This window comes from Pseudophryne corroboree, chromosome 9, assembly GCF_028390025.1.
Source record: "Pseudophryne corroboree isolate aPseCor3 chromosome 9, aPseCor3.hap2, whole genome shotgun sequence".
Taxonomy (NCBI): Eukaryota; Metazoa; Chordata; class Amphibia; order Anura; family Myobatrachidae; genus Pseudophryne; species Pseudophryne corroboree.
In genome coordinates, this window is record NC_086452.1 from 262,077,823 (window position 1) to 262,100,343 (window position 22,521).

The 22,521-nt window shown below is 45.7% G+C and overlaps 1 protein-coding gene across 2 annotated transcripts in view; it reads right to left on the minus strand.

The window, feature by feature from the left end:
- LRRC52 (leucine rich repeat containing 52) overlaps positions 1–22,521 on the minus strand; it is a 412,167-nt gene that overhangs the window by 285,364 nt on the left and 104,282 nt on the right. Inside the window, exon 2 of one of the 2 annotated variants that reach the window (XM_063940263.1) lies at positions 980–1,058. The exons of the other annotated variant lie outside the window; for it this stretch is intronic. Within the exon in view, the coding sequence (XP_063796333.1) occupies positions 980–1,058 (79 nt within the window). The remainder of the gene's footprint in view (positions 1–979; positions 1,059–22,521) is intronic. 2 annotated transcript variants of the gene reach the window in all.

A 22,521-nucleotide genomic window follows, 5' to 3' on the forward strand; every position in this document is an offset into this window, starting at 1 on the left:
ACAGACAGAAATATGACATCACAACACTCCCCATTGTCACCACCCAAAAAAACAAATGCAACACCGAAGCCTTTATGGCTATATCAAACATAATTTGTGACTTGTTTTCCAATGAACATATAGTGGTATTAGTCACAGAATATGTTTCCCTTGCCAACAACACAACCCATGTGAACATCCAGGCCTGTTGCTATGTGATGCATTGTGGCAAAGGAACCATATCAGCCACATATACCACTATGCGGTCTATTCAATTGAAGTCGAAATTGGCAGTCGGAAAATGGCAGTTTCCGACTTTTTTGGTCGAATCAGGATTCGACCTATTCAATGGAGCTGCCATTTTTCTGTCTTGTCGGAAAACACGTGGATTGGCGTATTAGCCACGGATCCACGTGTTTTGTCAAATTAGCGGCCAATTCAGACAGGTTTTTTTGCACGTTTCAGGTCAGCATTGTTGAAAATGGGCAAAGCCTATCGGAAATGCCAGCTAATTGAATACTGACCTGTCGAATCTTCTCCGTTGGAGAGGATCCAACATGCATGGAATAGACCCGTATATGTTCACACCCAGAACTAGCAACCCACCATCATACATAATGCCTACAACAATCGGCAAAACATACAAAAAGATATTAAATTGGTAAAATCACTTTTCTTTGACATGGTACCCGTCTAATATTTTTTCAGAGATATAGTTGGCATGGTTAAAGGTTTTTGAGATTTTTGTCATTTTTTTTGGCTGTCACATTGATTTTTTTTTCTCCTAAAAATTTGAGGCAGTGATGTAGATATGTGATGTTCTCTGGTACAGTACTTTCATCACTTGAAGTATCTGGAGTTTGGCTGTTTTTTTTACCTTTTGCACTTTCATCTGAAGTTTCTATTATATATAAGTGTAAGAAAGAAAAAATATGTTTACCTAAAAAGAAAATATTTTTTTAACCCTTTCACTGACTCCTTACTAGCAGTATATGCTCACCTTTGGACACTGCTAGATATTGATATTTCTTGATGTCCCTCTGATGTACTTTCGCTCACTTTCTGTGGATGGATATCATCTAAAGATGGCAAAATAATAAGGGATATATTAATCAATATATTCAGGTATATTATAATTTTACATGTGGTCCTAAAAGTGTTGTGCATTTCTGTATTTACATTCTGCGACTTCTTGTTTTATCTTCACACAGGCTCTGTCGCTGGCTTCTTCCACATGTCTTCTATGACTGATCATTTCTGTCAAAACTACATGTCATTATAACAAATAGAGATGAGCGGGTTCGGTTCTCAGAGAACTGAATCCTACCGGACTTTGCCTTCCGAGCCCGGATCCGAGTCATGCTCGGGTTTTCCCACCTGACTCAGAAACCCAAATGCGGCAAAATGTCATCATCCAGCTGTCGGATTCTCGCGGGATTTGGATTCCATATAAGGAGTCGCGCATCGTGGCCATTTTCACTACAGTCTCGGAGAGTGTATGGAGAGGACGTGTCCTCAGTGTTCAGTGTCTGTGTGGGGGCGGGAAAGTGGGGTGGTGAGTCCTGTGCTGTGTTGTGCTGTCCAGTCCAGTGTAGTCAGTGTATTGTGTTGCATCAGTCCAGCCAGTCACAGTGTTGGTGTTCTCTGTTGCCATATATCCAGTGTAGCTGTATAAAGTGGTGCTGTGTTATGCAGACCAGTGGTAGTGTCATTCCAGTGACAATATACGCTGCTGCTAAATGTCCACTGCTGCAGTATAACAATTATAACAACAACAACAACCTGTTGTGATGCATCAGACCAGTGGTAGTGTCGAGTCTCATCAGTCATTCCAGTGACGATATACACTGCTGCTATATGTCCACTGCTGCAGTATAATAATTATAACTAGTGATGTGCAACGGAAATTTTTCGGGTTTTGTATTTTTGTTTTGGATTCGGTTCCGAGGCCGTGTTTTGGATTCGGACGCGTTTTGGCAAAACCTCCATGAAAATTTTTTGTCGGATTCGGGTGGTTTTTTTTTTACAAAAAAACCCTCAAAAACAGCTTAAATCATAGAATTTGGGGGTCATTTTGATCCCATAGTATTATTAACCTCAATAACCATAATTTCCACTCATTTTCAGTCTATTCTGAACACCTCACAATATTATTTTTAGTCCTAAAATTTGCACGAGGTCGCTGGATGACTAAACTAAGCGACCCAAGTGGCTGACACAAACACCTGGCCCATCTAGGAGTGGCACTGCAGTGTCAGACAGGATGTCAGATTTAAAAAATAGTCCCCAAACAGCACATGATGCAAAGAAAAAAAAGAGGTGCACCAAGGTCGCTGGATGGCTAAGCTAAGCGACACAAGTGGGCGACACAAACACCTGACCTATCTAGGAGTGGCACTGCAGTGTCAGACAGGATGGCACTTCAAAAAAATAGTCCCCAAACAGCACATGATGCAAAGAAAAATAAAAGAAAAAAGAGGTGCAAGATGGAAGTGGCCTTGGGCCCACCCACCCACCCTTATGTTGTATAAACAGGACATGCACACTTTAACGAACCCATCATTTCAGCGACAGGGTCTGCCACATGACTGTGACTGAAAATGACTGGTTGGTTTGGGCCCCCACCAAATAAGAAGCAATCAATCTCTCCTTGCACAAACTGGCTATACAGAGACAAGATGTCCACCTCCTCCTCATCGTCCGATTCCTCACCCCTTTCACTGTGTACATCCCCCTCCTCACAGATTATTAATTCGTCCCCACTGGAATCCACCATCTCAGGTCCCTGTGTACTTTCTGGAGGCAATTGCTGGTGAATGTCTCCACGGAGGAATTGATTATAATTCATTTTGATGAACATCATCTTCTCCACATTTTCTGGAAGTAACCTCGTACGCCGATTGCTGACAAGGTGAGCGGCTGCACTAAACACTCTTTCGGGGTACACACTGGAGGGGGGGGGGGGCAACTTAGGTAAAATAAAGCCAGTTTGTGCAAGGGCCTTCAAATTGCCTCTTTTTCCTGCCAGTATACGTACAGACTGTCTGACGTGCCTACTTGGATGCGGTCACTCATATAATCCTCCACCATTCTTTCAATGCTGACAGAATCATATGCAGTGACAGTAGACGACATGTCAGTAATCGTTGGCAGGTCCTTCAGTCCGGACCAGATGTCAGCACTCGCTCCAGACTGCCCTGCATCACCGCCAGCGGGTGGGCTCGGAATTCTTAGCCTTTTCCTCACAGCCCCAGTTGCGGGAGAATGTGAAGGAGGAGCTGTTGACGGGTCACGTTCCGCTTGACTTGACAAATTTCTCACCAGCAGGTCTTTGAACCTCTGCAGACTTGTGTCTGCCGGAAAGAGAGATACAACGTAGGTTTTAAATCTAGGATCGAGCACGGTGGCCAAAATGTAGTGCTCTGATTTCAACAGATTGACCACCCGTGAATCCTGGTTAAGCGAATTAAGGGCTCCATCCACAAGTCCCACATGCCTAGCGGAATCGCTCTGTTTTAGCTCCTCCTTCAATGTCTCCAGCTTCTTCTGCAAAAGCCTGATGAGGGTAATGACCTGACTCAGGCTGGCAGTGTCTGAACTGACTTCACGTGTGGCAAGTTCAAAGGGTTGCAGAACCTTGCACAACGTTGAAATCATTCTCCACTGCGCTTGAGTCAGGTGCATTCCCCCTCCTTTGCCTATATCGTGGGCAGATGTATAGGCTTGAATGGCCTTTTGCTGCTCCTCCATCCTCTGAAGCATATAGAGGGTTGAATTCCACCTCGTTACCACCTCTTGCTTCAGATGATGGCAGGGCGGGTTCAGGACTGTTTGCTGGTGCTCCAGTCTTCGGCACGCGGTGGCTGAATGCCGAAAGTGGCCCGCAATTCTTCGGGCCACCGACAGCATCTCTTGCATGCCCCTATCGTTTTTTAAATAATTCTGCACTACCAAATTCAATGTATGTGCAAAACATGGGACGTGCTGGAATTTGCCCACATGTAATGCACGCACAATATTGGTGGCGTTGTCCGATGTCACAAATCCCCAGGAGAGTTCAATTGGGCTAAGCCATTCTGCGATGATGTTCCTCAGTTTCCGTAAGAGGTTGTCAGCTGTGTGCCTCTTATGGAAAGCGGTGATACAAAGCGTAGCCTGCCTAGGAATGAGTTGGCGTTTGCGAGATGCTGCTACTGGTGCCGCCGCTGCTGTTCTTGCTGCGGGAGGCAATACATCTACCCAGTGGGCTGTCACAGTCATATAGTCCTGAGTCTGCCCTGCTCCACTTGTCCACATGTCCATGGTTAAGTGGACATTGGGTACAACTGCATTTTTTAGGACACTGGTGACTCTTTTTCTGACGTCTGTGTACATTTTCGGTATCGCCTGCCTAGAGAAATGGAACCTAGATGGTATTTGGTACCGGGGACACAGTACCTCAATCAAGTCTCTAGTTCCCTGTGAATTAACGGTGGATACCGGACACACGTTTCTCACCACCCAGGCTGCCAAGGCCTGAGTTATCCGCTTTGCAGCAGGATGACTGCTGTGATATTTCATCTTCCTCGCAAAGGACTGTTGGAAGTAGTACAAGTGGTCTTCCGACTTCCCCTCTGGGATGACGATCGACTCCCAGCAGCAACAACAGCAGCGCCAGCAGCAGTAGGCGTTACACTCAAGGATCCATCGGAGGAATCCCAGGCAGGAGAGGACTCGTCAGACTTGCCAGTGACATGGCCTACAGGACTATTGGCGTTCCTGTCTAAGGAGGAAATTGACACTGAGGGAGTTGGTGGTGTGGTTTGCAGGAGCTTGGGTACAAGAGGAAGGGATTTAGTTGGCAGTGGACTGCTTCCACTGTCACCCAAAGTTTTTGAACTTGTCAATAACTTCTGATGAATGCGCTCCAGGTGGCGTATAAGGGAGGATGTTCCTAGGTGGTTAACGTCCTTACCCCTACTTATTACAGCTTGACAAAGGCAACACATGGCTTGACACCTGTTGTCCGCATTTCTTAAAATAATTCCTCACCGAAGAGTTGTTTTTTTTTGTAATTTGACCAGGCATGTCAATGGCCATATTCATCCCACGGACAACAGATGTCTCCCCGGGTGCCTGACTTAAACAAACCACCTCACCATCAGAATCCTCCTTGTCAATTTCCTCCTCAGCACCAGCAACACCCATATCCTCCTCCTGGTGTACTTCAACAGTGACATCTTCAATTTGACTATCAGGAACTGGACTGTGGGTGCTCCTTCCAGCACTTGCAGGGGGCGTGCAAATGGTGGAAGGTGCCACCTCTTCCCGTCCAGTGTTGGGAAGGTCAGGCATCGCAACCGACACAATTGGACTCTCCTTGGGGATTTGTGATTTAGAAGAACGCACAGTTCTTTGCTGTGCTTTTGCCAGCTTAAGTCTTTTCATTTTTCTAGTGGGAGGATGAGTGCTTCCATCCTCATGTGAAGCTGAACCCCTAGCCATGAACATAGGCCAGGGCCTCAGCCGTTCCTTGCCACTCCGTGTCGTAAATGGCAAATTGGCAAGTTTTCGCTTCTCCTCAGACGCTTTTAATTTAGATTTTTGGGTCATTTTACTGAACCTTTTGTTTTTTGTATTTTACATGCTCTCTACTGTGACATTGGGAATCGGCCTTGGCAGACTACGTTGATGGCATTTCATCGTCTCCGCCATGACTAGTGACAGCAGCTTCAGCACGAGGTGGAGGTGGATCTTGATCTTTCTTTATTTTACCCTCCACATTTTTGTTCTCCATTTTTTAATGTGTGGAATTATATGCCAGTAATACATCAATAGCAATGGCCTACTGTACTGTACTATATATGGATACTGTTGGTCACCAAAATGCTGCACTGTACTACTATATATACTGCTCACAAAAATGTAGCACAGATATGGAATGGATATTAACAGTGACACAGAGCTGCAAGATACAGCAATGGCCTACTATACTGTACAACTATATACTGTTGGTCACCAAAATGCTGCACTGTACTACTATATATACTGCTCACAAAAATGCAGCACAGATATGGAATGGATACTTGCAGTGACACAGAGCTGCAAGATACAGCAATGGCCTACTGTACAACTATATACCATTGGTCACCAAAATGCTGCACTGTAATACTATATATACTGCTCACAAAAATGCAGCACAGATATGGAATGGATACTTGCAGTGACACAGAGCTGCAAGATACAGCAACGGCCTACTGTACTGTACAACTATATACTGTTGGTCACCAAAATGCTGCACTGTACTACTATATATACTGCTCACAAAAATGCAGCACAGACATGGAATGGATACTTGCAGTGACACAGAGCTGCAAGATACAGCAATGGCCTACTGTACAACTATATACCATTGGTCACCAAAATGCTGCACTGTAATACTATATATACTGCTCACAAAAATGCAGCACAGATATGGAATGGATACTTGCAGTGACACAGAGCTGCAAGATACAGCAATGGCCTACTGTACTGTACAACTATATACTGTTGGTCACCAAAATGCTGCACTGTACTACTATATATACTGCTCACAAAAATGCAGCACAGACATGGAATGGATACTTGCAGTGACACAGAGCTGCAAGATACAGCAATGGCCTACTCTACAACTATATACTGTTGGTCACCAAAATGCTGCACTGTAATACTATATATACTGCTCACAAAAATGCAGCACAGATATGGAATGGATACTTGCAGTGACACAGAGCTGCAAGATACAGCAATGGCCTACTGTACTGTACTACTATAATTATATACTGGTGGTCCCCAGTCCCCACAATGCAGCACACTGAGCACAGATATTTTCAGCACACTGAGCACAGATTACGGAGCTTTTCAGGGAGAGAACCCAGCCACGTCCTCTCCGTTCAATCTTCAATGCACGAGTGAAAACGGCGGCAACGCATGGCTTTTTATATAGAATACGAATCTCGCGAGAATACGACAGCGAGATGATGACATTCGGGCGCATTCGGGTTAACCGAGCAAGGCGGGAAGATCCGAGGCTGCCTCGGAACTGTGTAAAATAAGTGAAATTCGGGGGGGTTCGAATCTGGAGAACCGAACCTGCTCATCTCTAGAAAAAAGGCAACAGATCAAGGTCCAATATGAGTGAGTAACACCATATATCCTGCTATGCAGCGTGGTCCTTAATCTGCAACTAAACCAACTCCATTGCAACAAAACACTAAATGCCAGTACGTTATAAGTGACTTTGGATGCAACCATGAAGCAACACACATGCTAAATTAAGATATAGGATGGAATGTAAAGTTCGGCGGCCATGCGGGACCCCAGGCCAAACTGGGACATTTTTTTAAAGGGGCAATAACTTACAAGGCATGGTTTTGCATTGTAAGAGATTGCCACTTTTTAAAAAAAAACATCCAATATCGGCCTGCCCTACTGACAGCAAGCCATCCCTGCCTGACAGCAGCACATCCCTGCATCACCGACAGCAGCACATCGCAGCCTCACTGACAGCAGCACATTGCTGACTCACTGACAACAACACATCACTGCCTCACTGACAGCAGCACATTCCTCCTCACTGACAGCAGCACATCCCTGCCTCACTGACAGCAGCACATCATCACTTCACTGTTTGCAGAATATCCCTGCTTTACTGACAGCAGCCCATCCCTGCCTCTCTAATAGTAGCACATCACTGTCTCACTGACAGCAGCACAAAACAGCCTCACTGACAACAGCACATCCCAAATTTGTTGATAGCAGCACACTACTGCCTCACTGACAGCAGCACTTCTCATCTCTCTGACAGCAGCATATTTAAGCCTCACTAACAGCAGCACATAACGGCCTCACTGACAGCAGCACATCAACACCCCACTGACAGCAGCACATTGCCGCCTTGCTAACAGCAGCACACCGCTGCCTCACTGACAGCAGCAAATCCCAACCTTGTTGATAGCAGCACACCACTGTCTCACTGACAGCAGCACTTCTCACCTCCCTGGCAGCAGCACATTCCAGCTTCACTGACAGCAGCACACCGCTGCTTCACTGACAGCAGCACATTCCAGCCTCACTGACAGTAGCTCACCGCTGCATCACTGACAGCAGCACATAACAACCTCACTGACAGCAGCAAATCCCAAGCTTGTTGATAGCAGCACACCACTGCCTCACTGACAGCAACACTTCTCACCTCTCTGACAGCAGCACATTCCAGCCTCACTGGCAGCAGCACATAACAGCCTCACTGACAGCAGCAAATCCCAACCTTGTTGATAGCAGCACACCACTGCCTCACTAACAGCAGCACTTCTCACCTCTCTGACAGCAGCATATTTAAGCCTCACTGACAGCAGCACATAACGGCCTCACTGACAGCAGCACATCAACGCCCCACTGACACCAGCACATTGCCGCCTTGCTGACAAACATACACATTTCTGACAGGAAAATGTAAAAGAATGTAAAAATTACTACATATCTCACAGGACCTGATATCAATCCTTACCAAAGATGACTGGTGCAATGATGATGTGTTCAAAGAACATAAATAGGACTATTTTCCCCCCATTCTGTATCAACATGATTTTGCATAAAACTATTTCGTAACAACAGGGACCACTTTATAAGATAGGTATGCCACTCTTTGGTGTGTAGTAACGTTATGAAATACACTCACGCCTTGGGTGGTTGGACACCCTCGACCTTTGTCATCAATAAGCAGTGCTTCATTTCCAGACATATGTAGTCACTCAGTTACAGTAAGACACTCACTCTCTGTGATGCACTGCAGTCTGTTTTCCCTGCTCAGTAGGGATGGCCATCGATCATCAATGTCTCAAAAAATCATCAGTGGTTTATACTCTATGATGAATATTTTTTACCAGCGATGGGGCAGAACCTGAGGGTTTCATGCCATCAATGGTACAAAGCCACCCAATGTTTTTTTTTTCTTCAACAAGATGATGGAACACTGAGCATAGCTCCGCCTCTAACACATGTAAAGCCCCAGGCTTTAATTGGCCTGCAGCCCAGTGAATAGAATACCAGGAATGACCTTCAGGGAGAACAGTCCCCCATTTGTCCAATCTCCTGTGCTGTTGCTGATCTTCAGGTTAAGCAGTTGCTGGGTTCTAGCTCCTAGACTGTTTAATAGCTGACCACAATGTGCATTGCGCGATGGCTGCCCTCAGGAGTAAGGACATCAAAACATAGCTGACCCTGGGGTCAGATTACACCCTGTCCAATGCTTTTTTTCATCATTTAAAAAAATAAAATGCATGCAAAAGTTGGGCGATGGATGTCAGACAGAGGGGTTCCTAAAAAAGAGGAATCTGGGGTAACATATCTCCTGTGTGCCTCCCCCACCCCCACGATCTAGCTCTATAGATTATATATATAGATAGATAGAGAGAGAGAGAGAGAGAGAGTAACAAGCGCCTTTGCTTATATGAGCTTATCTGACTAGATTTGAACACTTTTCTAAACCGCTATTCACTGAATAGAGACTGCTGTGCGTGAAATTCCCTGCATTTTCTGAGATTCTGATATCGTATGTTGACTATGAAGCAGTGGATTGATACGCTTTAATACAAGCCACAATCTGGTACGCAATTCTATTATTGGCATGTTGTTTGTGCACCCTGGAAAGAAATACTACGCCATAGGTGCTTGTTCCTCTCTCTGGTTTACAGATCGTTTTGGCTACATATACCTAGTGGCATTCTGAGGAACTGAGCAGCCGCCCAAAGAAGTGGAGGGTGTAAAAGCAGGGCTATAAAGCTCACTTTGGACTTTGCGATATCCTGTGGACTATATATTGAGGTACAGGAATATTGAACTAGGAGAAGCACACTGATCTATTCCTCACACCACACTAGCAACACTGAACCACTCTATTGCATACTTGCCTACCTGACCCTCTCCATGAGGGAGAAAATGCTCTGTTCTTAGACTTTCCTGGTAATGTATGATTGCCATCACCTGTGGTGAGCTAGTTAATTGATAAGAAAGGTGTTTAACCACAGGTGATGGCAAACATACATTACCAGGAAAGTCCAGGAACAGAGCATTTTCTTCCTCATGGAGAGGGTCAGGTAGGCAAGTATGCTCTATTGCACAGGTTCTCAAACTCGGTCCTCAGGACCCCACACAGTGCATGTTTTGCAGGTCTCCTCACAGAATCACAAGTGACATAATTAGCTCCACCTGTGGACCTTTTAAAATGTGTCAGTGAGTAATTAATACACCTGTGCACCTGCCGGGTTACCTGCAAAACATGCACTGTGTGGGGTCCTGAGGACCGAGTTTGAGAACCACTGCTCTATTGCATACTTGCCTACCTGACCCTCTCCATGAGGGAGAAATACTCTGTTCCTGGACTTTCCTGGTAATGTATGATTGCCATCACCTGTGGTGAGCTAGTTAATGGATAAGAAAGGTGTTTCACCACAGGTGATGGCAATCATACATTACCAGGAAAGTCCAGGAACAGAGCATTTTCTCCCTCATGGAGAGGGTCAGGTAGGCAAGTATGCTCTATTGAAGACTGAAATTTGTTCAGGGCAACTATCCATAGGGTCATCATAAGTTGGCATCGACTTGACGGCACATAACTATATATATATATATATATATATATATATCCAGTATGGTTCTAATAAAGAGGGACGTGCATCCATCCACTCTTCATAGGTATAGAACAGGCGGCACTCACTGGTCTTAGTGAAAAAAATGTATTTTCAAAAAAATCAATCAAATAATTGGCACATTTTGCCCAAATTTTGCAAAATGTGCCAATTATTTGATTGATTTTTTTGAAAATACATTTTTTTCACTAAGACCAGTGAGTGCCGCCTGTTCTATACCTATGAAGAGTGGATGGATGCACGTCCCTCTTTATTAGAACCATACTGGATATCAATTAATTCTTGGGACGGCACCTTGGCAGATGTCGATACAAGTGAGTGCCGACCTGACCAGCTGTGTATATATATATATATATAATATAAATATATCCATTTAGTGACAAAGACAGCACAAATCTGACATGGGTTTAGAACTGCAGGTCTAATGAGAATCCAGGCCAGGTGTTGCTGTTAGCCAGGGTTGAGAGTCAGCTAATTGCAGACAATTTTCAGTTTGTGCTAAGGGTTTCAGACACACGAATCATGGGGGTAATTCAGATCTGATCTCTAGGCATCGATTTTTGCTCTCCTGCGATCAGATAGTCGCCGCCTACAGGGGGAGTGCATTTTCGCTGTGCAATGGTGCAATTGCATGTGTAGCAGAGCTGTACAAACTGATTTTGTGCAGTCTCTGTGCAGCCCGGGACTTACTCAGCTGCTGCGATTTGACGTCAGACACCGTCCCTTCAAACGCTTGGACACGCCTACGTTTTTCAAGACGGTCGTTTTACTCGACCCGACCTTAATACACTTTTGCTATTTTTGCTACAATTGATGTCTCCAGAGTGCCTTCTTGTTTGGAACTTGCATTATTTCTGATGTGGCACCGGAGCAAGCTGCCGTTTTAGTGGAGTGCCGGCAATATATGGTGATGTATTGTGGTGCTGTTATACAGCATAAGTGCAAGGCACCTGCATCCATTTTGTTTATTTGCGTCTAATTGAACTGTGACTCGTTACCCTCTACTTCAGTTACTGAACATTACTGACGGAATTGCATCCCCATGGAGTCTATTATACCGTGCTCGCAGTCTGTGGAACAGAATGTGGGACATGGTGTATTGGTGACACCGTTGGGGGAGACTTTCAGTTACAGTACTGATGAAATTAACCGCATCTTGTCTAAAGAAGTTGTACCCGTGTTGGATATTGTACATAATCCTGAGGATGTCTATCATCAATTGCTCAGGATGAAGAGACGTGAGATTGACTTTTTATTACATAGCATTTCTCTGTCAGACTATTATAGGGATCATAAAATCCCACGCGGATTCAGAGTGAGAAATGTGCCGACCATTGGCCGAAATAATCCCGAATTTGTGCGCAAGTGGGTGGCCATATTAAATAAGTGCGCCTTCGATTTAATGATCTTGGTGGTGGAGGAGGCGAACAGGGAGTTACATATAACCCGTCAAAAAATTGTTAACTATGAGAAAGATCATCTGAAAACCTTAGAAGATGATGGTGACGGAAAATGGCTTGAACGTTTGCAGACACAATGTGATCAATACCGTAGAGAACTGCTTAAGTTTAAAAGGAGTAAGAGGTTTGCTGTGGACTCTGACTACGATGAAAATCGAGTATATAAATGGCTTACAGGTGGACAGGAGAGACCTATGGGTGCAAGTAGACGGCGACCATGGCAAAAAAGGAAACATCAACCCCTCCAGACAGGGGCGGGCAGATCCAGCACGGATAGTGACTTTGCGGTATCTGAATCAGATGATGGAAGCAAGATCGCATCTGTCCCTTTAGATCCTGGAAAGAAAAAGCCCATGCGGGTGTTAGACGAACTCCCACCCGCCGGGGCAGGCAGAACCAGAGGGGTCAGAAAAGTGCAGGAGAAGAAGAAGCCAACTTAATTTTTAATCTCTCTGACCGGACCCTTACTCAAGAGGAACTGCAAGTGCTTAACCGTGGTTTGAGTTTTGTACCGACTAATTTCCATAATGAGTTTAATTGGAAGTGTGATCTTCATAGGTTTGCTCGTAAACTAAGACTGAAAGAATTCTTTGCCAGTAGGACGCCCCCTAGTGATGATTCTGCTTTTAAACCTTTCTTACAAAAAAGATCTCGATCTAATTTTGATCCAATTTCTCTTAACCCATCAATTAAAACATTCTGTAGATTGATGGATGAAGCAGTCACCAAATTTGCCAATGCACCTGCGAAACCTCACCTTAATCTGTCTAAAGCCGAACATTTGGCTTTGAAGTCCCTGCAATCCTATGAGGATATTACCATCAGGCCCGCCGACAAAGGCGGGGCCATAGTTATACAGAATATCAGTGATTACCGTTGTGAGATTCAATCCCAGTTATCCGATAAAGAAGTGTACAAGATGTTGCCCTGTGATCCTACTAGCACCTACCAGAAGGAACTATTTCATATCCTTACAAAAGCGCATGCAGAGCACAAGATCTCCAAGAAAATCCATGAGGCATTATGTGTACAGTACCCTAAAATCCCAGTACTGTACACAATTCCAAAATTACACAAAAATTGTGAAAAACCTCCAGGACGGCCAATAATCTCGGCCAGAGACTCATTATATTCTCCAGTGTCGCAGTTTTTGGATTGCATCTTGCAACCCTGTTTATTGAATCAGAATTCCTTTCTAAAGGACACCACTTCCTTTTTGAACATTCTGAAAGATTATCCAGAACTCCCTCCAGGGACATTAATGTGCTGCTTGGATATCAGCAGCCTATATACTAGTATTCCCCACGATGGGGGTATGAGGGCGATGAAACATTTCATTGAGGCTAATGTACCTACAGAGTTGATTGATCATGAGCTGTTTTTGCACTTACTTGAGCTTACTTTATGTCGTAATTATTTTTTATTTGACAGTAGGTATTATTTACAATTAAGAGGGTGTGCGATGGGTTCTTCTGTCGCCCCCTCTTATGCTAATATTTATATGTTTGATTTTGAATCCAGGATTTTCTTTTCTGACCCTGTACGTAGTAGACACATTGGTTTGTTCAAAAGGTACATCGATGATGTCTTTCTACTTTGGACTGGGGGCATTGATATGTTCCTTGAGATGATGGATGAGATTAATAATCTACAGACCCCGATCAAATTTACTTATACCTACAGTCACTCTGATATCAACTTCTTAGACGTTCATGTCAGTATTATAGATCATAAATTTGAAACAGAAGTCTATAACAAATCTACTGACAGAAATACATTGCTGGTAGCAACCAGTCATCATCCAGTTGCCTTGAAACAGGGATTACCTTTATCCCAAATGATGCGTGTGGCCCGCATCTCCAGTAATATAGATAAAGTACCTGGTGAAGTTGATAAGGTAATATCCAAATTTGTATGCAGGGGGTATGACCGCAATCTGCTAGATGTACAAAAGACCAAGGTTCTGAAGATGTCTAGAACTGAGCTGTTAGAACCTAAGATCCGCAATCAGGACAACTTACTACCATGGAGTAGTGACTTTACGGTAGCTAGTCCCATTGTTAAGAGAGCCAGTAAAGCTCTCTGGCCAATAGTACGCTCAGATAAAGATCTCCCCATCTTTAACAACAAGAGACCAATAGCCGCTTTTCGGCGTGGTAGTAATTTAAGAGATCGTCTTGTACGTACAGATATTTCAGGATTGAATATCCCTAAAGCACCGAATACATACACCAAACCACCCGGTTGTTACTCATGTAGTGATTGCACTACATGTAAATTCATCGTTCCATGTAAACAATTCAAACATCCACATACAGCTAAGGTGTATGATATTAGATACGTGCTTACTTGTAACACCAGTCACGTTGTTTACGTTGTGGTCTGCCCATGTGGTTTATTCTATGTTGGGCAGACCACACGTAAATTCAAGGAAAGAATGAACGCTCATAGGTCAGCCATTAGACTCTCCCTCAGTGGCAAAGATGTTGATCAACCTGTCCCTAGACATTTTAGGGAACATAAACACCCGCTGGAATCTGTACGATATTTTATTATCGACCATGTTCCGGAATCCTTAAGAGGTGGTAACAGAGCTAAGACACTGCTAATTAAAGAATCCCGTTGGATTCTGAGGTTGGGTACTACAAAACCTGGTGGGTTAAATGACAAAATTAATTGGAATTCCTTTGTATAATTTATCTAGTCCCCAGGGGTTAAATTGCTCCCTTGTTTCTCTGATTGGTTCTTTGGCTATGTATTGTTTATATGAATTACTATGAGGTACTGTGACATGATGATTCTCATACTGTATTTGGTTTTATTCTTTTGTGGATCTGTATTTGTATCTTTATTTAGGCATTTAGCATTATTTGTAATGTTTTGGTATGTATTTCTGTTTGTGTTTTTTATAACCTGAGTCCCCCGTTATGTCCACAGGGCGCCTGCATGTGAGTGCATTGCAGGAACCGTTTGTGGAACGCATCATGTCCGGCTTTTTGGAACGCAAATAGGACGTTCCTATAGTAACGGCAGAGCGACTTCCGGGAATGAGTCATCCGATGCGTCTCTGGCTGGCGGCCCGGGAGAGCGGAATGGCGACTCGGGGAGGAGATCACTGCAGGCTGTGGGGTATAAGGGGGTAAGTGTTCACTTATGTCTTTTGATTGTACTGCTGTGGTGTGGTCCTGAGGACGGGGTGCTGACCCCGAAAGTACTCGACCCGACCTTAATACACTTTTGCTATTTTTGCTACAATTGATGTCTCCAGAGTGCCTTCTTGTTTGGAACTTGCATTATTTCTGATGTGGCACCGGAGCAAGCTGCCGTTTTAGTGGAGTGCCGGCAATATATGGTGATATATATATATATATATATATATATATATATATATATAATATAAATATATCCATTTAGTGACAAAGACAGCACAAATCTGACATGGGTTTAGAACTGCAGGTCTAATGAGAATCCAGGCCAGGTGTTGCTGTTAGCCAGGGTTGAGAGTCAGCTAATTGCAGACAATTTTCAGTTTGTGCTAAGGGTTTCAGACACACGAATCATGGGGGTAATTCAGATCTGATCTCTAGGCATCGATTTTTGCTCTCCTGCGATCAGATAGTCGCCGCCTACAGGGGGAGTGCATTTTCGCTGTGCAATGGTGCAATTGCATGTGTAGCAGAGCTGTACAAACTGATTTTGTGCAGTCTCTGTGCAGCCCGGGACTTACTCAGCTGCTGCGATTTGACGTCAGACACCGTCCCTTCAAACGCTTGGACACGCCTACGTTTTTCAAGACACTGCCTGAAAACGATCAGTTGCCACCCACAAACGCCCTCTTCCTTTCAATCTCCTTGCGAACGCCCGTGCGAATGGATCCTTTGCACAAACCCGTCGCTGACTAATGATCCCCATTGCAGCTGTGCAAAGCACCGGCACAGTGCTGTGCATATGCATACGTAGTTCGGATCTGATCGCCCGCTGTGCAAAAATGCACAGCAGCGATCAGATCTGAATTACCCCCCATGGCTCCTGATGGCAGACAAGCTGCCCAGATAATAGGCCATAGGGTGACTACTGTTAGGGGTCCAGGACCTTAGTGTCCACTGAAGAACTTGTACGGATGGTGTAATGGTTAGCATTACTCCCTCATAGCACTGCGGTCATGGGCTCTATTCCCACAATGGCTCTACCTGTGCGGAGTTTGTATATTCTCCCCGAACTTTCGTGGGTTTCCTTCGGGTACTCCGGATTCCTCCCACAATCCAAAAATATGTACTGGTAGGTCAATTGGATTCCAACAAAAATTAACCCTAGTATGAATGTGTGCGCGTGTACATGTGGTAGGGAATATAGATTGTAAGCGCCACTGGGGCAGGGACCGATGTGAATGGCCAAATATTCTCTGTAAAGTGTTGCGGAATATGTGTGCGCTTTATAAATAACTGGTAATAATAATAATAATAATAATAACAACTTGTGTTTGTTCATTTTGAAGACTCTATAAACTATGTTTTGCTGTAACTGACCTGAAAATCCTGGACTTGCTTGTGTAACTTCCTGTGGTTGAAAATAAAGTATCTTGGATTTTACTCAAGTCTGTGATTCCTGTCACAATCTATAGAAACGCTAAACTCTGGCTTGGCAAAATGATAAGGGGAATTTCCTGCTGTATCAATGCAGAACATTTTGTCATCATTTATTAAACTAAACAAGTACCTAATTTTGACTTATGCGGAGGTGCACTACAAGTTATTGTACCATGCTTATATTACGCCTAAGCTGCGCTTATTGACGGGAGCTTCCATGGACTGTAACTGCTTTAAGTGTAAACAATCAGGTGCAGACCTAATGCAATGTATGTAGACCTGCAAAGATGTTCAAACATTTTGGTTACTAGTTTAATCTTATTTAAATGACACTCTTAAGTTAAAGTTTAAGATTACCCCTGAATGGGCACTGTGAAACATGTATCTAACGTCCCCGCATTCTCGACTGTATAAAGGAGAGAAACTGTTGCTAGCGAAAATTGCAGCAGAGGTCAACAAAACGATTTTGTTACAATAGGTTTCTTCAGGTACCTTATCTGTGGCTTAACTCATGTCCAGAAAAGAACACTTGTTTCTCATGGACTGGTTAGAAACGGGTTCAGTATGGTATGCCGGCGGTCGGGCTCCCGGCGACCAGCATACCGGCGCCAGGAGCCCGACCGCCGGCTTACCGACAATGTGGCGAGCGCAAATAAGCCCCTTGCGGGCTCGCTGCGCTCGCCATGCTGCGGGCACGGATGCTATTTTATTCTCCCTCCAGGGGGGTCGTGGACCCCCACGAGGGAGAATAAGTGTCGGTATGCCGGCTGTCGGGATTCCGGCGCCGGTATACTGTGCGCCGGGATCCCGTCAGTCGGCATACTGAAGACCTCCCGTTAAAAACATCCATTAATAAAGATAGTAATGCAGAGACATTTTTCAGTATATGGCTACCTTTCATACATACCTTATCCTCAAATAGGAAGGATATTCTCCGCACTGCGGTAAGTTTAACCTCGTGGTACAACTTAGAAACCTTGAAGCTAGGACGCCCTCTTTTCTAATAACTTATTGTCTAAAATATGATATTTATGCTGTACTGTCTCCCCGATTCTTTTCACTGTGTGTAACCACCCAACTATTAATCTTTTTCTATTATCACAATACTTATATTATGATTGTACACAGGTAATGTATATACAATATATGTTGATTTTACTTTATGTACTTTACTTTTGAGATCTCTATGTACTGCTTTTACAGTTCCATAATAAAATATGTTTGAAAAAATAAAAATAAAAATACAATTATGAGAGTGGAATGTAATGATAAAGCCTTAATAACAAATATGCAAATAAAAACTACAATAAAAACAGATGAAGTGCTGTAGGCCTGATAGACTGGTTAGACTTGTGTCACATGGATGTGCAGCAAGAAAATTGTGTGAAATGAGAAAATATACCAATAACAAATACCTTATGAATAACAGTAGAGTCCTGCAAAGCCCCCCCCCCCCCCCCGACTTAGACCGCGTTCTGAAGAAAACGCAGTTTAATAATAATAATACAAATAATAATTATAATTTTATTTATATAGTGCTTCAGTGGCGTAACTAGAAATTTTTCTCCCCCAAGCCAAAAAATCCTTCGGCGCCCCCCCCCCCCCCCATACCCCCCGTAATTGGCACTAGCAAAGGTAGAAAAATGTGCGCGCCGCTGGCGCGCAGCGGCAAAAAGGGTGTGTGGCTTTGTCGAAATGGGCGTGGCTTTGTGTGGAGGGCGTGGCATTGCAGGAAAAGACTACCTTATACCCCAGTTTTGCAACCTGCACGCCCAGACGTTGGCCACCACAGGAAAGAAAAATAATCCTGATTCATGCCCCTTACATTATTTGTCATTTTTCCTCCTTATAGTAATGCCCAGTATACATTATTCCACATACTGCAATGGCCCTTAGACATTATTCCACACACAATAATGCACATGACACAATATGCACACACTGTAATGCCCCAGACACATTATGCCACACACCGTAATGCCTGTGACACATTATGACAGGAATCGCAATGCCCGTTATACATTATGCTACACACTGCAATGCCCCTGATACATTATAGCACATACAATGTCTGTGACACAGTATGACACACACCACAATGATCCTGAGACATTATACCACATACCACAATGCCCGTGATATAGTATACAACACACCGTAATGCCTGATACATTATGACACACACCGCAATGTCCATGATACATTATGCCACACACCGTAATGCCCATTACACATTAAGTTCTACAGTAAGGCTTCTAATTACTTTTAAATTACCTGCTCGTTGCCAGGGGTTTCATGCTCTTGGTTCCATGCACGGTGCCAGGGGTTTTCATGCTCAGGGTGTCATGCTCGTTGCCAGGGGTTTCATGCACTGGGTGTCATGCTCGTTGCTAGGGGGTAGTGCTTGTTGCTAGGGCCAGGCTCCCAGTGCCACATATGCCCCCAGTGCCAGATATTCCCCCACAGTGCCAGGTATATGCCCCTAGTGCCAGATATTCCCCCACAGTGCCAGGTACATGCCCCCAGTGCCACATATACCCCCCCCCCCCAGTGCCACATATGCCCCCTCGGTGCCTGCTCCCCCCAGTGCCAAATATTCCCCCACAGTGCCACATATGCCCCCTCAGTGCCTGCTCCCCCCAGTGCCAAATATTCCCCCACAGTGCCAGGTATATGCCCCCAGTGCCAGATATTCCCCCACAGTGCCAGGTATATGCCTCCAGTGCCAGATCTTCCCCCCACAGTGCCAGGTATATGCCCCCCAGTGCCAGATCTGCCCCCACAGTGCCAGGTATATGCCCCTAGTGCCAGATCTGCCCCCACAGTGCCAGGTATATGCCCCCAGTGCCAGATCTTCCCCCCACAGTGCCAGGTATATGCCCCCAGTGCCAGATCTGCCCCCACAGTGCCAGGTATATGCCCCCAGTGCCAGATCTGCCCCCACAGTGCCAGGTATATGCCCCCAGTGCCAGATCTGCCCCCACAGTGCCAGGTATATGCCCCCAGTGCCAGATCTTCCCCCCACAGTGCCAGGTATATGCCCCCAATGCCAGATCTTCCCCCCACAGTGCCAGGTATATGCCTCCAGTGCCAGATCTGCCCCCCACAGTGCCAGGTATATGCCCCCAGTGCCAGATCTTCCCCCCACAGTGCCAGGTATATGCCTCCAGTGCCAGATCTGCCCCCCACAGTGCCAGGTATATGCCCTAAGTGCCAGATCTTCCCCCCACAGTGCCAGGTATATGCCCCCAGTGCCTGCTCCCCCCCCATCCCATGTGTTGGAGGGACACGGAGCGCACATCGCGCGTCTCTCCTGTGTCCCTCCCTGGCTCTCCCCCGCTGGTCTAATAAAGGAAGTGCCGGTTCGTGAGCCAATCAGAGCTCACGAACGGCACTTCCTTAAACCGGCCGGGGGAGAGCCAGGGAGGGACACAGGAGAGACGCGCGATGTGCGCTCCGTGTCCCTCCAAGTCCAACACAGCAGGGAGGGAGAGGAGACCGCAGATTGACATGCGGACGCTCGTCCGCATGTCAATCTGTTCTAAGTCAGTGGCGCCCCCGCAGCCCCTCGCCCCCAAGCCACCGCGAGGACTGCGGGGGCAGTAGTTACGCCACTGTAGTGCTTTCTCCAACAAGACTCAAGGTGCTTTACCAAAGACAATGCACATAATACAGAAGATTTAAGTAACTTTAAGACCTTGCACATGCGCGTACTGGCATACATTCATGCGCACATGTGCTAAAATCACTTCATAGCGATTTTAGCAGAATTGCAATTCATGCTGAATCGCCCTCAATGCGCCTGAGTCAGGTTAGTAAGCAAACCCAATGGTTTACGTGCTAACCCTACGATGGGGAAACTGTGCAAGCACAGGAACCATTCTGCACATGTTCAGAACGAGTCCTACGTGAACACTCGCAGTCCTCACTTAGCCACAGCATGTTTGACATGTTGCAGCATTTGGGGGACAGAGCAGGGGCGGCGATGTGGGCCATTCTACAAAACGTAGGTGTTCTGAGCCTGGGGTCTGTGTTGTTGGATGAAGACTCTCTGGATCTGGCAGAGGAGTTCCGACCAGAGGCATAAGTTCATCCAAGTTGCAAGGAGGCAAGTTGGAGTTTGATGCCCCCCCCCCTCCCTTAAAATAGGGGAAAGCAAACATGGTGTGTGTGAATGTGTGTGTGTAAATAAATTAGAGATGAGCAGGTCCGGTTCTCAGAGAACTGGACCCACCCAAACATATCGTTCCGAGCTGGGATCTGAGTCCGACTTTGGTTTTCCCACCTGACTCTGGTCCCAAAATTAGGTAAAACATTGTTCACCCACTGTCGGATTCTTGCGGGTTTTGGATTCTATATAAGGTCCTGGCCGATTTCACTCTGGCTGTGGAGAGCATTTAGTGCAGACCCACTGTGTTTGTCCAGGGTGCTGTGTCTATCCCCAGGTGTGCTTTGTTGTACATAAAGGGGTGCTATGTCCGTCCCCAGGGGTGCTTTGTTGTACTGTACATAAAAGGATGCTATGTTGTCCACCAAGGGGATGCTGTGTCTGTCCAGGGGTACTCTGTCCATCTATCCAGGGGCCCTGCCCCAGTGTAAAAAAAAATAAAAGCTAAAAATCTAATAATAAAAATAAATATATATATTAGAGATGAGCAGGTTCGGTTCCCTGAGAACCGAACCCCCACGAACTTCACTACCCAAGCCCGGATCCGAGTCAGGCTCTGGTTTTCCCACCTGACTCGGAAACCAGAATGAGGCAAAACGTCATCATCCCGCTGTCGGATTCTCGCAGGGTTTGGATTCCATATAAGGAGCTGCGCGTCGCCGCCATTTTCACTCCGGCATTGGAGAGTGTAAAGAGAGGACGTGTCTCCATCCTCAGTGTCCTGCATCAGTTCAGTGGTAGTGTCTTGTGCTGCATCAGTCCAGTCATAGTGGTGGTGTCCTGTGCTGCCACATGTCCAGTGCTGCTGTATAAGTCCAGTCCAGTGGTGCTGTGTTGGAGTGTAGTATGTGATGCCGGCAGTCCGGCACCCGGCGGCCAGCATACTGGCGCCGGAATCCCGACTGCCGGCATACCGACAGCTGGGCCCCGCAAATGAGCCCCTTGCAGGCTCGCTGCGCTCGCCACGCTGCGGGCACGGTGGCGCGCTAGCTATATATTCTCCCTCCAGGAGGGTCGTGGACCCCAAGAGGGCGAAAAGCTGTCAATATGCCGGCGGTCGGGATTCCGGCGCTGGTATGGTGGTCGTCGGGAGCCTGGCCGCCGGCAATCTGAAGACCACCCTCTGTGTTGTGCTGCATCAGTCCAGTGGTGGTGTCTTGTGCTGCATCAGTCCAGTCACAGTGGTGGTGTCCTCTGCTGCCATATGTCCAGTGCTGCTGTATAAGTCCAGTGCAGTGGTGCTGTCTTGTGCTGCATCAGTTCAGTGGTGGTGTATTGTGCTGCATCAGTCCAGACACAGTGGTGGTGTCCTCTGCTGCCATATGTCCAGTGCTGCTGTATAACTCCAGTTCATTGCAATGGAGCTGTGTTATCCTGCATCAGTCCAGTGGTGGTATCCCTACGCTGCTGTATATGTCCAGTGGTACTGCCGTATATGTCCAGTGATACTGCCGTTTATGTCCAGCGGTACCTCCGTATAAAACCAGTGATACTGCCGTATATGTCCAGTGGGACTGCCATATAATTCCAGTGGTACTGACGTATAAATCCAGTCTAGTGATACTGCCGTATATGTCCAGTGATACTGCCGTATATGTCCAGTGGTACTGACGTATAATTCCAGTGGTACTGCTGTATAATTCCAGTGATACTGCCATATA